Raw genomic sequence first — 13,091 nt, 5'->3', positions numbered from 1 at the left:
GTGAACAAGAAATAAATGAGCCTCGAAACCCAATTATCTTTACAAATATTCATAACAGCATTATTCATAACTAAAAATTGCAAACAATCCTCAACAGATGAACAAACAAAATGTGGTATGTCCCCATAGTGTAATACTATTTAGCGATGAAATGAAGTACAATAAAAATAAATGGAATACTAATACATGCTACGACAGGAACCTTGCAAACATTATTCTAAGTGAAAGAAGCCACTCACAAAAGACTATATATAGTATGATTCCATTTATGTGAAATGTCTAGAATAGGCAAATCCATAGCCACAGAAAGTAAACTGATGGTTGCCCAGGGTGGGGAGAGCTAATATGCAGTTCTTTGTGGGATGTTGACATGGTCTAAAATCAGATTATAGTGATGGATGCCCAACTCCATGAATATATTGAAAAATCTGTATACCAATTTTTACGGTATATAAAATATATCTCAATAAAGTTGTAAAAAAAAAAAGAACCCATTACTAGCTATTTGGTTTTAGAAGATAAAATGTAGAAATGTAAGCTTAATTATATTAAGAAAAAAACTATATCGACATAACTATGAAATAATTCAATTATCTAGAAGTTCTCCAGTTACAAGTTAGATTTTAAATCCAATTATGCCTCCAAAAAAATTTATATTTCTACGTAGCAGTTAAAATTTCAAATACATAATGGTGTCATTAAACACATGATAAATGCCTTTTAATCTTTGACAGATGTTTACTAATATACCCATGATTCATCTGTACAGTTTCACCTTCTAGTGATTTCACATGTAGCACATCCTGAGGTAGCTGGACAAAAGTAGATCTGTATATATTTATACATTAATGGCTTGAAAGGGTTTAGAGTAACTCTTCTGAGGTCTCAGTCTGCACAAAAAAGGCTATAACAAGCAAGTTCTCTTTAGAAAACAGTGTTTGGAACTGGTCTAACACAGTGGGTGGGAGCTGGAATAGGACAACCAGTGACATTTTGAGAGTCCCATCCCCATTTATTGAACCAACCTGAAGGGTGGAGCCCAGAAACCTATGGATTTAGACAAGGTTTTCTGGGAGACTGACATGGCCAGGTTAGGGACTTACACTCCTGCTAATTAGCACTTAGCTCACTAACAAGAAGGCAATCAAAAAAGAGAGGTGCTACCCTTCACTGGTTACATCTTCTTTAATCGTCTTAATTTCCTACAGATATACTTTCTTACAGAAAAATAAACGAGAAGTGATCATTTTTGAAGAAGTGCTAAAATCTCTTGAGCATTTTGAACATGGGCTTAATAAACACATCAAATATATTTTATGTTCTGATGAGATAATAAATGCTTTTTAATTTGGAGATCATCTTTGGTAGTCGTAAAATGTTATCTTTGGTCTCTAGTCAAGAGAATAATAGAGTCTTAAGAGTGATATTTAAATTAAATTTAATTAAAACGAAGGTCACACACTTCCACCTTCCCAGAAACGGTCGCTTCATTTTAATTAAGGAAATGAAAACTATGAGGACTTAAGTGTTCGTTCTGTAATATGTATGTTTGGACAAGTTTAGGCAAAGAGCAAAACTTTAGAAGTCCTATCGCCAAACCGACAGCATTTTAAAAATGCTAAAGCCAATTCGATTTTCCATCTTCAACATGACCTGCCAAAATTTAGTCCAATCAGGTCTTCGACTCCAATACTCTAGGTTCTTCGAGGTCTATAACCTTAGAGTCATTACTGCCTTCCCTTCACGGCTATCTGGGATGCACAAGCTCCTCTTTTTGATTCCTTCGGTTAGCTTGGGCAACTCTGGTATCAAAACCATGGAAGTTCAACATTGTCCTCACCAACTCTGGAAGATCAAAATCATGTTTCCATTCCCAGTCCTTCCGAGCATTGCTGTCATCAAAGTTCACTGGCCAACTGTCCGCTAGGAAAAGATACGAAGAGTAGCTTAAGTTTTCCAGGCTCTGGAGTTGCAAAAAGGTCTCCAACATTTTATATAAAGGTCTATCATATGAGGTACCACAAGAGGAATTTCTGCTTTCAAATGACCCCTTTGAGCAGACCAGAGCAGTTGCTATGCACATATATAGTCTCCTTATTAGATCAGAAGATTGTACTGCATATCTGCTGTCAGGCACCGTGAGTTGTCACATAGTATTAAAATCGCAAGCAAACTCATAAGGTAGGAATTTTATGTTCATGTGATGCTCGGGCCACAGAGTTGCACAGTCACAGCATTTAAAAAAAACCAGGGCTGTTTTCATTTTATGTCCACTTGTTTTATGTTTAAACTGTAAAATGCCGACAAGCTATTTATTTGAAATGAAACTATCCCACCCACGTTAGATAGCATTTCCCAAAATTGCAGCATCTGAGGACTTTGGCTCAACAGATCCTTCTCCAGAATGTGTCAAGACCCTTGAGAAGGCGTCATGCTCTTCTTATACCCCACAGTTTATGTCGAGGGACTCGCAGCACAGACTGAAGCCTAATTTGGGTTTTGAGGGGTTCGCAATGATGTACCGACCTATGGCCTGCCGCACAGAATCCACGTTGTAGGTGATCTGGAATGCCGGTACGTGCCTGAGAACCTCCTGGGCCAGTTCCTCGGGGGAGAAGCTCATGGCATTGACGTTGTAGGTCCTCATGGAGAGGGATGCCACCGGGGCCTCCATGACTTCCAGGGTGGCTCTGAGGCGGTCATCGAGCTACATTATAGGGAGCCTCGTGCTAGGTTTCAGGTTGCACTCGAACTTGCCATTCTTTACAGCATCGTGGAAAATCTGCACTGCATAGTCTGAAAGAGAATCCTGTCTGTGGGTCTTCTTAGAACAAAATTGTGAACAAACCTTATAGATTAAGGCAGTGGTTCTCAAACATCTTAGTCTCAAAACATCTTTATGCTCTTAAAAAAAAACAATGGGGACCCCCCAAAGAGGTTCTACTAATGTGAATTATATCGATATTTACTATGTCAGAAATTAACTGAGAATTTTAAAAAATATTATATTTTAAAATTCAATAATAAACTATTTGTCATATGCATGATATTTTTTATGAAAAAGAACATATTTTCCAAACAAAAGATTTAGTGAGAAGAATGGCGTGTTTTATGGTTTGAAAATCTCTTTACTGTTTTAATAAGAGATTAATTAGAGTTCCTTGCCTGCTTCTATATTGTTTGCTGTGCTATCGCACATCACATAGCCTCTGAAAAACTCCATAGTACATTTGAAAAGAGAGCGAAAAGGCAAATGTGTCTTAGTATTGATATGAAAATAGTTTTGACCTCTTGGGTCCCTTGAAAGGGTCTCAAGGATCCCCAGGGATTCCCCGTTCATATTTGGAACAGCACCATATTAAGGCAAAAGCTTTTTAAAAGTAATCAAAACCTCCTTAAAAATCCCTCAGATTTTGTCAAGTATGTTTTATATTATTGTATCTCAGGACCACTCATATCGAAATGATTTCTAATGTAAAAGTCACTGAATATAATGCATGCTTGAGTCCAAACTAATAATAATAATAATAATAATAATAATAATAATAATGCTTATGTTCCTTTTAAACACGCAACGTATAGAGTCCATTTTAAAAGAGATTTCTGTATTAATAAGTAAAGGTTGTATTCAAAGAAAAAGACTATTTCTTATTTGCCGTCTTCCTACATTGTGGGTAACAAATTTGTTCTTCATTCTTATCTGTTTGCTTCCAGCACTGTGGGTGGCTGATCCTGAGATAGATTTACAGCACCAGCAAAAGCTGCCCTTAGCGAGTGTTAAGTCAATAGGATTCAAGGGGCTTTCTTAGATGCTCGTCCTGGAGAGGATGCAGAAACTCCAGTCGGCAAACAGCTAAAGGCATAGAGCTAAAAGCGGCAGATCCATCACCACCTTTCCCTGTTTTGCATACAAGAAAGTCTATCTTACATACAAAAGAGACAGGAAACAACACGTACCAGTTGTTCCTCCGCCAGGTTGGGACCAAAAAAAAGGGAAAATCACTTTTAAAAAGAATCCTTTAAATTGGATAGAGCAATACAAAAAAATAACACCTTTTTCTGAAATAACCATCCCATGCAGTTATATTAAAATTCTCTTAAAGGAAAAGAAGACTCTGGAATTTCTAAGAGTCGCTCATCATTTTTCTTTAATAACCGTTCCACTTTTAATCTTCAAGGAACCATGGTTCTTGGAATACATCAACATGGTAAATAATAAATCCGCCTACAGTATGGATTTCCAACCTTTCCTTGGAAGGGAGTCCCTGCTCATTGTCCTACATGATTCTCCAGCAGCAGGTGCCTACAATGCAGCATTGGAAAGAATACAGGGAAGAACAGTGGGTGACATGAGCGCAACGATCGTGATATATCAGCTGAAGGATCAGACACCAACTCAATTTGCTATAGAATTATAAAGACGAAGAGTATCAAAAAAAACCCAAAAGAACTTTTAAAGTTTTTCATAATACAAAGTTTTAAAATGACCACCAATAACTACTGATATTGGGAGATTGAAAGAATAGTGCAGTATAAAGAAAACGGGCAGCAAATGCCATTTGAGGGGCCTCTAGAAGTGTTGAGTGTCACCATGTGGCTGACGAGCTCTTCTAGAGCTATTGTGCCTGCCTCTTGGCACACACAATCAATTTATGAGCATTTCTGGGGCTAGAACTGGGGAAGCAGGAAAGTCCCCTCCAAAGATGAATCAGCAGGTGTCTGAGGCAAAAGGAATAGAAAAGGAAACCCTGAGCCATCTCGCTCAGCAATGCGTACTTCTCCCATGAGCTCTGCATGCACCTTGGACGCCCCATAGATCATCCTGGGTCTCTGAGTGCAGAGGTCGGGGGTTAGGTTCCGGGGAGAAGTGGGTCCAAAAGCTCCGATTGTGCTGGGCACAAATAACCACAAATTGTGTTCTGAGGCAACGTCCAGAACATTATGCAATTCTGAAACCAACAGACAGTATCACGATCTGAAAAGCCTCTGACTGAAGAACTGGAAAAACTGGTAAACAGGTCATTTTGGGCAAGATTCTGAGACTTACCAGTGATATTTACGGCTCTCGCCAACGACATGTTTGCTTCTCCAACCACACTGAGCAAAGCGCTATAACGAAATAACCAGGTGATGCGGTGGTTTACCACAATCTCGTGAAGATTCTTGTAATCCAGAATGTCAAAATAAATAAATGGGCCTATGAGGAACATGGTGAAACCACAGAAGTGAAAACGTTTGGGGTCTGAAGAGCTAGGTGGACCTTTCCCTGTCCCTTGTTGACTTGTGGATTCCATCAGTACCAACAGGGTAACCGAACTGCTCGGATGCCATGTGGAATTTTTCTTATTGAAGATTCACCAACCCCAACCACCCCGAAGCTGATAATAGCTGACACTTATATAGGATTTAGATTTACAGGCACTGTTCTAAGGGTCCTCTCTGTATATTTAGCTCTCATACGGCCTTTGAGGAAACTGAGGCACAGAAAGGTGAAGAACTTGCCAGAACCAAGAAATGTGGCCGCAACCAGGCAACTGGCTCTAGTCGGGGTTGTTACTAACCCCACACACAAAGCGATTGCACTTGCTTAAAATCTGCATATTTTAAAATGAATTAAAAAATGGGGTAAAGAAAACCACCAAAACTGTGGTTTTGAAGAACCGCAAATCATGAGTTCATCACACCTGGTTAGGCTAGAGGTCGAGCCAATTGCGTTCTATGTCAATTTTCCCCACTGACAGCAAATTACCACTCTTCCTCACCATAAGCTGCAAGAAGATGACACTGAACCAGGCAGGACGGGAAGACCTTACGAAAACGATTCTGAGCTAGCAGAAAATTTGACTAGAGGAGTGTGAGATGTATGTGTGTGTGTGTGTGTGTGTGTGTGTGTGCGCGCGCACAGCAGTTTAAGTACAAGTCTATGCCGAAATATGAAGACTGATTTCTCCAAATCTTTAAAGTTCCTTTTCCTTATCACAGAACTTGATTATGCTTGTTTGCTTTTGAGCCAAGAAGTTAACTAAAAACTCAGAAAGACAAGAATTAATGTTTTTATTCCAAAGATATTACTCCAAATGATATCCAAAGATATCATACCAAGATTTTCCTCCTTGTTCGGAAGAACTCTCCTGCTCTCATGACACCTGAACAAGCAGCAGAGTTAAATATAGACATATTTCATATTTCAGAACTACTGAGGACGAAAATATGAACTTTTTTTAAGTGATACGACAGTGCCTCAATAACTTCTCTTTCTTTAATTCACAAGCCTGGTTATAAGCTGTTGCACACACCAATTCCATGACCTGCCCTTCCAACTGCGCTTTGAAAATTAAAGATAAAAACAAAAACAAAGCATAATGATCTCTTACCACTATGGAAGATGTGATCAGAGGGTTTCCTTATGTCAGACAAAATCACATTGTCCTTCTCATATTGTTTCCTAAAAGGAAAATCAATATACATGAGTTGGGACATCGAGGATATAATCAGTCCTATGAAAAAAACCTTTCAAAGGAACTGTAATTTCCTCTCAGTCTCCAAATCCCTCCTTTTATGCCTTTCCTCCCCCTTGTTCCCAAACACACGCACCTTCGGTTCTATCCACACTCAGGCTTCCCTCTCCTTACTCATGGCCTCATATTGTTTCTATCCTCACACCATTATCATCCCTATATTTGCCACCAATGACTTCTTCGTACCCCTAAGTTTTCAACTCTCCCTCCTCATTCTTCTCTCCTGTCTTCTTACCCTTTCATCCCACTCTCTCCAAATCCCACACTGTCCCTTGTTGGTGTCTATATGCACTTCCCTCTGCCCCCGGCACATCTGAAAATCAAGCGATTCATGTGGGGTTCTGTGTCCTACTCTGCCTAAATTAGAAAAGAGAGGGGGTGACACATTGAGTCAAGGACTTGCAATGACATCTTATTAGGAGGATAAACAAAATGTATTCTGAACAGTCGTTTAGATATGATATCTTAAAAATAGGAAGGGGCAAGAGGAGAGAGAAAAGATAACATGGTTATATGATGCTAAAGACAAGCTTACCATACTATAGAACTCAGATGTTAAATTTCAACTCTTAGGCCTCTTACCTCAAAAAGTTAGCAAGGCCCGCTCCAGGCTGGCCAAGACTTCCTAGATGAAGTGAAAAAAAAGTAAAAATTTAGTCCAAATCTAACCAATGCAATTGTTCCCAGATGTAATGAAATAAGACTATATTTATAATCTTAGCTAATTAGGTAAACCCCGGGTTGGCCTGATAGAACTGAATCACCTGCAAGCTAGGACAGAAATCAATACAGGTAATATTAGTTTCAGAGACAAAGCTCTCTCCAGCACAGAGTGGCTGACGGGGAGCAGGGTACGGAAGCAGCACAATCACAAGAAAACTGGACAACCTCCTAGCTCCCTCAGCTAGGAATTCACTCCCAGCTTTGCCTTCAGTGTTTGATGAGCTCTGAAGCCTGTCTCCTACAGGTAACAAAATACTCAAAGTCAAACGTAATTGTTTGTATCAATCTCTGGTGGGATTTTCCAGAACCCCATCCTCCATTAGAACTGGAATGGGATGTATGTAAAAGGAGAAAGACATGGGACAAACCAAGAGATCCTTTGAAAAGAAGGGCAGATAACTGAAATGATAAAGAGGCATTAAAATAAACAAAATGGCATTAAAAATGCCACTGACAGAAATGGAAGAGCTGGGGCGGGGGCTGGGAGAAATGAATGAGGCAGGAAGATACAGAATGCGCGATTTCCCTGTGAGCACTGGTTAACAAGGCCCTAAAACCAGGCCCACTGACGCTAACCTGGGCCTGGAAGTTGCTTCCTTAGTGGAGGAAGGAGGGACTAAAACAACACATAGACGAGCTGGGCGAATCGTGGAGGAACGTGCAGAAGGGAATGGACTACAACTTGAAACCCATTCATAGTGGGAGAAGAGCAGGAGGCAGTGAAAGAAACACACACACAAACTGTGAGGAATGTAGTAAGAATTATGACAAGAAGCCACGGGAAGAAAACCTGGCGAGGAGGAGGAAATAAAACAGGTCAGTCACATCACAGGTGGGCTTGGGCTGGCTGGAAGTACATGGGAGCGACAGTGAAGTCTGGCGTGAGGTGGGTATAGAATCAGGTTTTGGGTGAACACAGGGTAACAAGAATCAGGGAGCAAGTCTAGCAAGGAGGAGACTGACGGCCACGTGAGATGATGGAGGTGAGTTCCTCCAGGCAGGCCCTAGCTTATCCTCTCCAACACACGAATGTGCAGAAACTGCTAAGGATGAATGACATCAAGTTTGGGTTGAGGAGTTTGGCCAAGGAAAGATGCTTCTGGTTCCAGAATCCATGCTCTAGTCCCTGCACACTCCCTCTCTGTGAGCCTTCACTCCCAGGCCAGTCCTGATAGGGAAGGGGAATCAAGTTCCAAGGCAGCTTTTGGGCTCCCTGTTTCCTAGGTCCTCTCTCAGACAATAAAAAATTATGGCAGGGAAACCAAGCGCTGGCAACGATGACCGAGTAAGGGTTTGGGACTTGCGATATTCTGGAGGAAGCCAAGAGTGGAAAAGGGAGTTTCTGATTAATACATGTCAGCTGGTGGACTGTGAGACATTCCAAAAACAAATACACACAGCCACGTAGAAGCTACAGAAAGAAAAATAAACCCTGCAAACATGTAAAAAAAAAAAAAAGGGGGGAGAAAACTCAACCTGTAATGAAGACACGTGGCTGGTCTCTTTCCAAGAAGAGAGTGGAAGTTGGCAACTGCTGGGATTTGCCAAGGAGAGGGGCCCAGGAACTGGCCGGGCAGGGCGCCAATCCGACAGCCACAAGCGGGGCTCGGCGGCATCCGGCCCACGATTTGTCATAGCATCCTAACAACCGGCGTTTTCTCTTCGAATCCCCTGTAAGAAAAAAAGAGCAGAGTTCATTATGTTTCATTTTATTCTCCCAAACCCTCAAAACATAAACTCTTTAACCAAAATTAACCCTAAGTTTTCAGCTCATGAACAAAACCATGTTTTAGATTCATGAACTGAACTAAAGAGACTGCTGAATATGCCAGTCAAGAGCCTACCCCGAGGCAGGCCCCGTGAAAGGGGATAAAACGTTTCTCATGCAAAGTGCAGGCAAACAAAGCCTGGATGGTGATTTAGAATTGGAATTGCACAACGCTGACATCAACTGGGATCTGAAGACAGAGCTCGCTGTTACTATACAGCGAGCCATACCCACCAGAAACACCAAGTCATTGGATGGATCTTAGAGAAGGCTTTAAATTTTAGCAACTATTATCAATCTGTCCACGTGCCATCAGAGAACTCAAAGAGATCCCAGGTTAAATAACACAGTGCTCTATAAATCTCCTGCTAACATTCAGATATTATCTTTAGAATGAACCAGATTAGAAAAGCAAATGCTTAAGATGAAAAGGTCCCCAGCAGTATTTAATAAGCTATAACTAATTTCTGTTTTAAAGCCATCCCTTTTAGAAAGGATCATTTAGAAAAACCATTTTCTCCTTTCTTCCCAGATCATGTATATTTTGTTTTAGTGTAGCTCCTTCTCATCATCAGCTTTACCGCTGACCGACCATGAAATCAGTTCTGGCCTCAAAAGGTCAAGATGGTTCAATCACACATGGCTTGAGACCGGACAATGCATGCAGGGCTTCCATTTCCCCTTTTCACCCCCAACAACCAGACAAGCATGTCACAAGAGTAAATCGGAGCCACGCAGCTCGCTCTGCTGGTTCAAACAGCAAACTTCCCACCCTCTAACCTCAGGCCTACCGCACTCTGCAGGGAGCTCCATGGCCTCCGCCTGTCAGTTGTAAGATTTCCAACAGAACGGGTAGGTGAACCTTCAGAGCTGACTCTGGTGCCCCACCCGCTCAAAGGAGATAACCAGATCTCACCTATCTTATATTTTGCATCATGAAGAGAAAAGGTAAACCACAGTTGAAGGCATTTCCAGTTTAAGATATGAATTTAGCCTACTGCCATACTCATCTCAGTGCCTTGAGGAGATGGAAAGCAGTAATTCTAAATTAAAATATCAGACATAGCAGGAGCTTTCTTGTAATCCCTAAAACCCAAATATAGAGAACAAAAGGAAAATACAACCTTCTGAAAACATAGGTTTAACCCCCTTTTACGAGCTATGGTGGTTTAGTTCTTTAGGACACCGAAAGAAGGCAGGTAGAACCCCAGAGACTTCTGTCAGGTCAGTAGCTTGGCCCACCAGGTCCTCATTGTCAGACACAGCCCTACAAACCTGGGGCCCTTTGTCCTGGCTCACTTTCCCAAATAAGCAGACGAGAACCTTCCACTGGCACATCTCTGGCTTTATGTTCCGGATGACGATTGGAAGGGAGGCTCCAGGTGAGCCATGTTACAGGCAAGGCTCAAGGTTCTCTTCAAGCATCCCTCAGAAGGCCTTTGAGGAGATCATCCGTGCAGCTATTGTTGACACGTAAGTCCAGGTAAGAACTTTGATTCTTAAATTAACTTATTTCAGCAAGTTCAAGGGGATGGTGAGGAAGCCAAGCTTGATTTACCAGAACACTTGAAACTCAAAGACAATTCTCAATTCCAAAAACAAAATAATAAATGGCCACAGTTGAAAAAGTTTTTTTGTTTTTTGTTTTTCTTTTAAAGGTTGAGGAGACTGCCCTCAAGGAAAAGGCAAAGCCTGAAGATATGAAATAGGTACAACTCTATTCATCTTCTCTTTCCCCACAGGGGCAAAGCACGGATGAGGCACAAATCCCTAATTGAATACTAAACATCTACAGTTTAACAATGTAGACAATTCACAATGGAGTTGGTCCTTTGTATTTCACTATTGTTAATAGCTAACATTTGATGCTCACTATTTGTCACAAGCCCAGTGAGTGCTTCACTACACTATTGAATTTAACCATGGCAGCCACCAGGATCCAATGCTTAACCATCGAGCAGCACTACTGTCCTTATTATGGAATTGTTTTGATTAACGATGCATGGAAGTTAAAAACAAAAACAAAAACCACTTCCAACCATCTACAGCATATAGTTTTTCTAAGTCAAGATTATATTGCTACTGCCAAGTTCACGTTAATACTCTTAAGGCAGCAGTTCTCAAGTTTTCTGGTCTTAAGATTCCTTTACACTCTTAAAAATTGAGGACTACATAAAGCTTTTGTTTATATGGGTTATATCTAACAACGTTTGCTGTATTAGAAAGCAAAACCGAGAAATGTTTAGCATCTTAAATTCATTTGAAACCAAATAATGTTAACTTAAGCATATTTTTATAAAATAACTATATTTTCCAAAACAAAAATTTAGTGAATACCACTGTTTTAGATTTTGTACATCCCTTTGATGTCTGCCTTAATAGAAAACAGCTGGATTCTCACATCTGCTTTTATATTCAATCTGTTTGTGGCTTTGATTGAAGTACATGAAGAAAATCCAGACTCACAGCAAAAAGTATAAGGAAAAGGGAGAGATATTTTAAAAGTCTTTTTCAGATAATTCTGGATACTCATTTTTGATGTACAAAACTCAACACCTGGTAGTTTCTCAAAGGTTAGTTGCAATGTAGAATATGAAGCCATGTCAATGAAACTTTCAGACCCTGTTACACTAAAACCTAGGAGTTTAGCTGATGCTTTGAATGCCTCTTTCATCCCTGCATGATTTTGTAATTTCATGCATCGGTCTTTTGGAAAATATTGGTTCAGTGATTTATGCAGAGCTTCCAAATATCAGCACAATTCTCTATACAGTATCAAAGTCGTACTGGTTAATATTACTACTAATCTCATCAGAAAATTCCCAAGCATTGGGACAGTATCAAGTTAACGGTGCTGGATACAAGTTAATTGGCAACAAATACTATTAGTTTTTTCCTTGAAGTCACAGGCTCACTTCTTTTTTTTTGGAAATGTATTCCAATTATCCAAGTACGAATAGCCATAATTTGCCATTCTTTGAAGCAAAAATGATTCTCTGTGAAAAAAAGGGGTCCAGTTCAGCTCACAACTCAATCACATAGATGCTTTACTTTGACAACCATCAAACTCTAATACAGAACAAGTGCATCCACTCACCACATGGCATACTAAAAATATACACCCTCAAGGGTCAAGATTTAATAAAATTTATCATCTTTACCACTTCATAAAGGGTATTCTTAAGTAAAGCTGGCAATTTTCTTTTTTCCTTTTTTTTATTGAAAGCACATGAAGAATACCATGTCTACTGGTATAGTTTGATGCTACAGCCTTGATTTGTGCAAAGGCACCAGTAGTTTTAACTAGTACTGCTTTTGCACCATCAGTTCGAATTCAACAGTTTATTCCAGAATACACCATGACATTCAAAAAAGTTATTCTACACTGAATACGTTAGACCTACGTGTGTTTGGGCTAAGCATTCACTAAAAAGATATTTTGATGATTGGTTTGGTGCTGATACCAGAATACAAACAAAATGGCAAATCTAGCCGTGATTGCAAATTCTTCCATTGTAAGGCAAAAATACACTTCTGTTAAGATACTAACTTGGTCTTCATGTTTGCAGCTAAATTTTTAAATTGACGAATTTCTATATTAGAAAGTGGCAGCGCTGTGATTTCTTTCAATGCTTATTCTGCCAAACAAAGCTTTATCGTATATTTCTCTGGACATTGCAATTTGATAACTTATCCTGTCAGATGTTTCAATAGCTTTTTCATTTCTAGCTAGAAAGCTGTAATGAATGATTTTTGAGAGCTCATCATATCTACTTTTAAGCCATTCCATTCATTTTTTCTTTAGATGACTCTAAATGGTTGGTCTCAGAATGTTACCGGCACCACCTTATTCAAAAAAGTTCTATGTCATAAGACACATAAGGTAAATTTCTAACATCCGTAATACTGAGGACAGCATTATTATTTTTTATGTCTTATTTAATTTTGTCCATTTCTCTGGAGTAAATGTCTCCCTTCCATGAGTCAGATAACTCAGATATCTCATTTCATTTTTTAATTTTTTTGGAATTAATAGGCATGATAGTGTAGCTTTGAGTAGAAAAATCAAGTCTTCTCATATC

General features: G+C 39.8%; 1 protein-coding gene across 1 annotated transcript; it reads right to left on the bottom strand.

Moving 5' to 3' along the window:
* Window positions 1-1,756: 1,756 nt before the first annotated feature.
* Window positions 1,757-9,899, bottom strand: LOC120613348 (inactive L-threonine 3-dehydrogenase, mitochondrial-like). Its single transcript, XM_039876071.1, has 7 exons — window positions 9,801-9,899; window positions 8,718-8,912; window positions 7,101-7,143; window positions 6,375-6,445; window positions 5,048-5,197; window positions 4,777-4,949; window positions 1,757-2,796 (listed from the first exon to the last, which is right to left on the bottom strand). The coding sequence occupies exons 1-7, from the start codon at window positions 9,820-9,822 to the stop codon at window positions 2,764-2,766; spliced, it is 687 nt and encodes a 228-aa protein (XP_039732005.1). The 5' UTR covers window positions 9,823-9,899; the 3' UTR covers window positions 1,757-2,763.
* Window positions 9,900-13,091: the final 3,192 nt, after the last annotated feature.

Source organism: Pteropus medius, unplaced genomic scaffold (assembly GCF_902729225.1).
Source record: "Pteropus medius unplaced genomic scaffold, Ma_sr-lr_union100, whole genome shotgun sequence".
In the NCBI taxonomy this organism is placed as follows: Eukaryota; Metazoa; Chordata; class Mammalia; order Chiroptera; family Pteropodidae; genus Pteropus; species Pteropus medius.
Note: the sequence above shows the minus strand (reverse complement) of the source record. Positions and strands in the feature narration are given on the sequence as shown.

Excerpts from the sequence above, each read along its gene's own strand:
- LOC120613348 (XM_039876071.1), bottom strand. The coding sequence starts at position 9,822 with ATGGAGCTCCCTGCAGAGTGCG. Across the intron at positions 7,144-8,717 it reads GCCACGTGTCTTCATTACAG|GAAGTCTTGGCCAGCCTGGA; the intron begins GTTGAGTTTTCT and ends CACTTCATCTAG. Across the intron at positions 6,446-7,100 it reads GGCCTTGCTAACTTTTTGAG|GAAACAATATGAGAAGGACA; the intron begins GTAAGAGGCCTA and ends TTTTCCTTTTAG.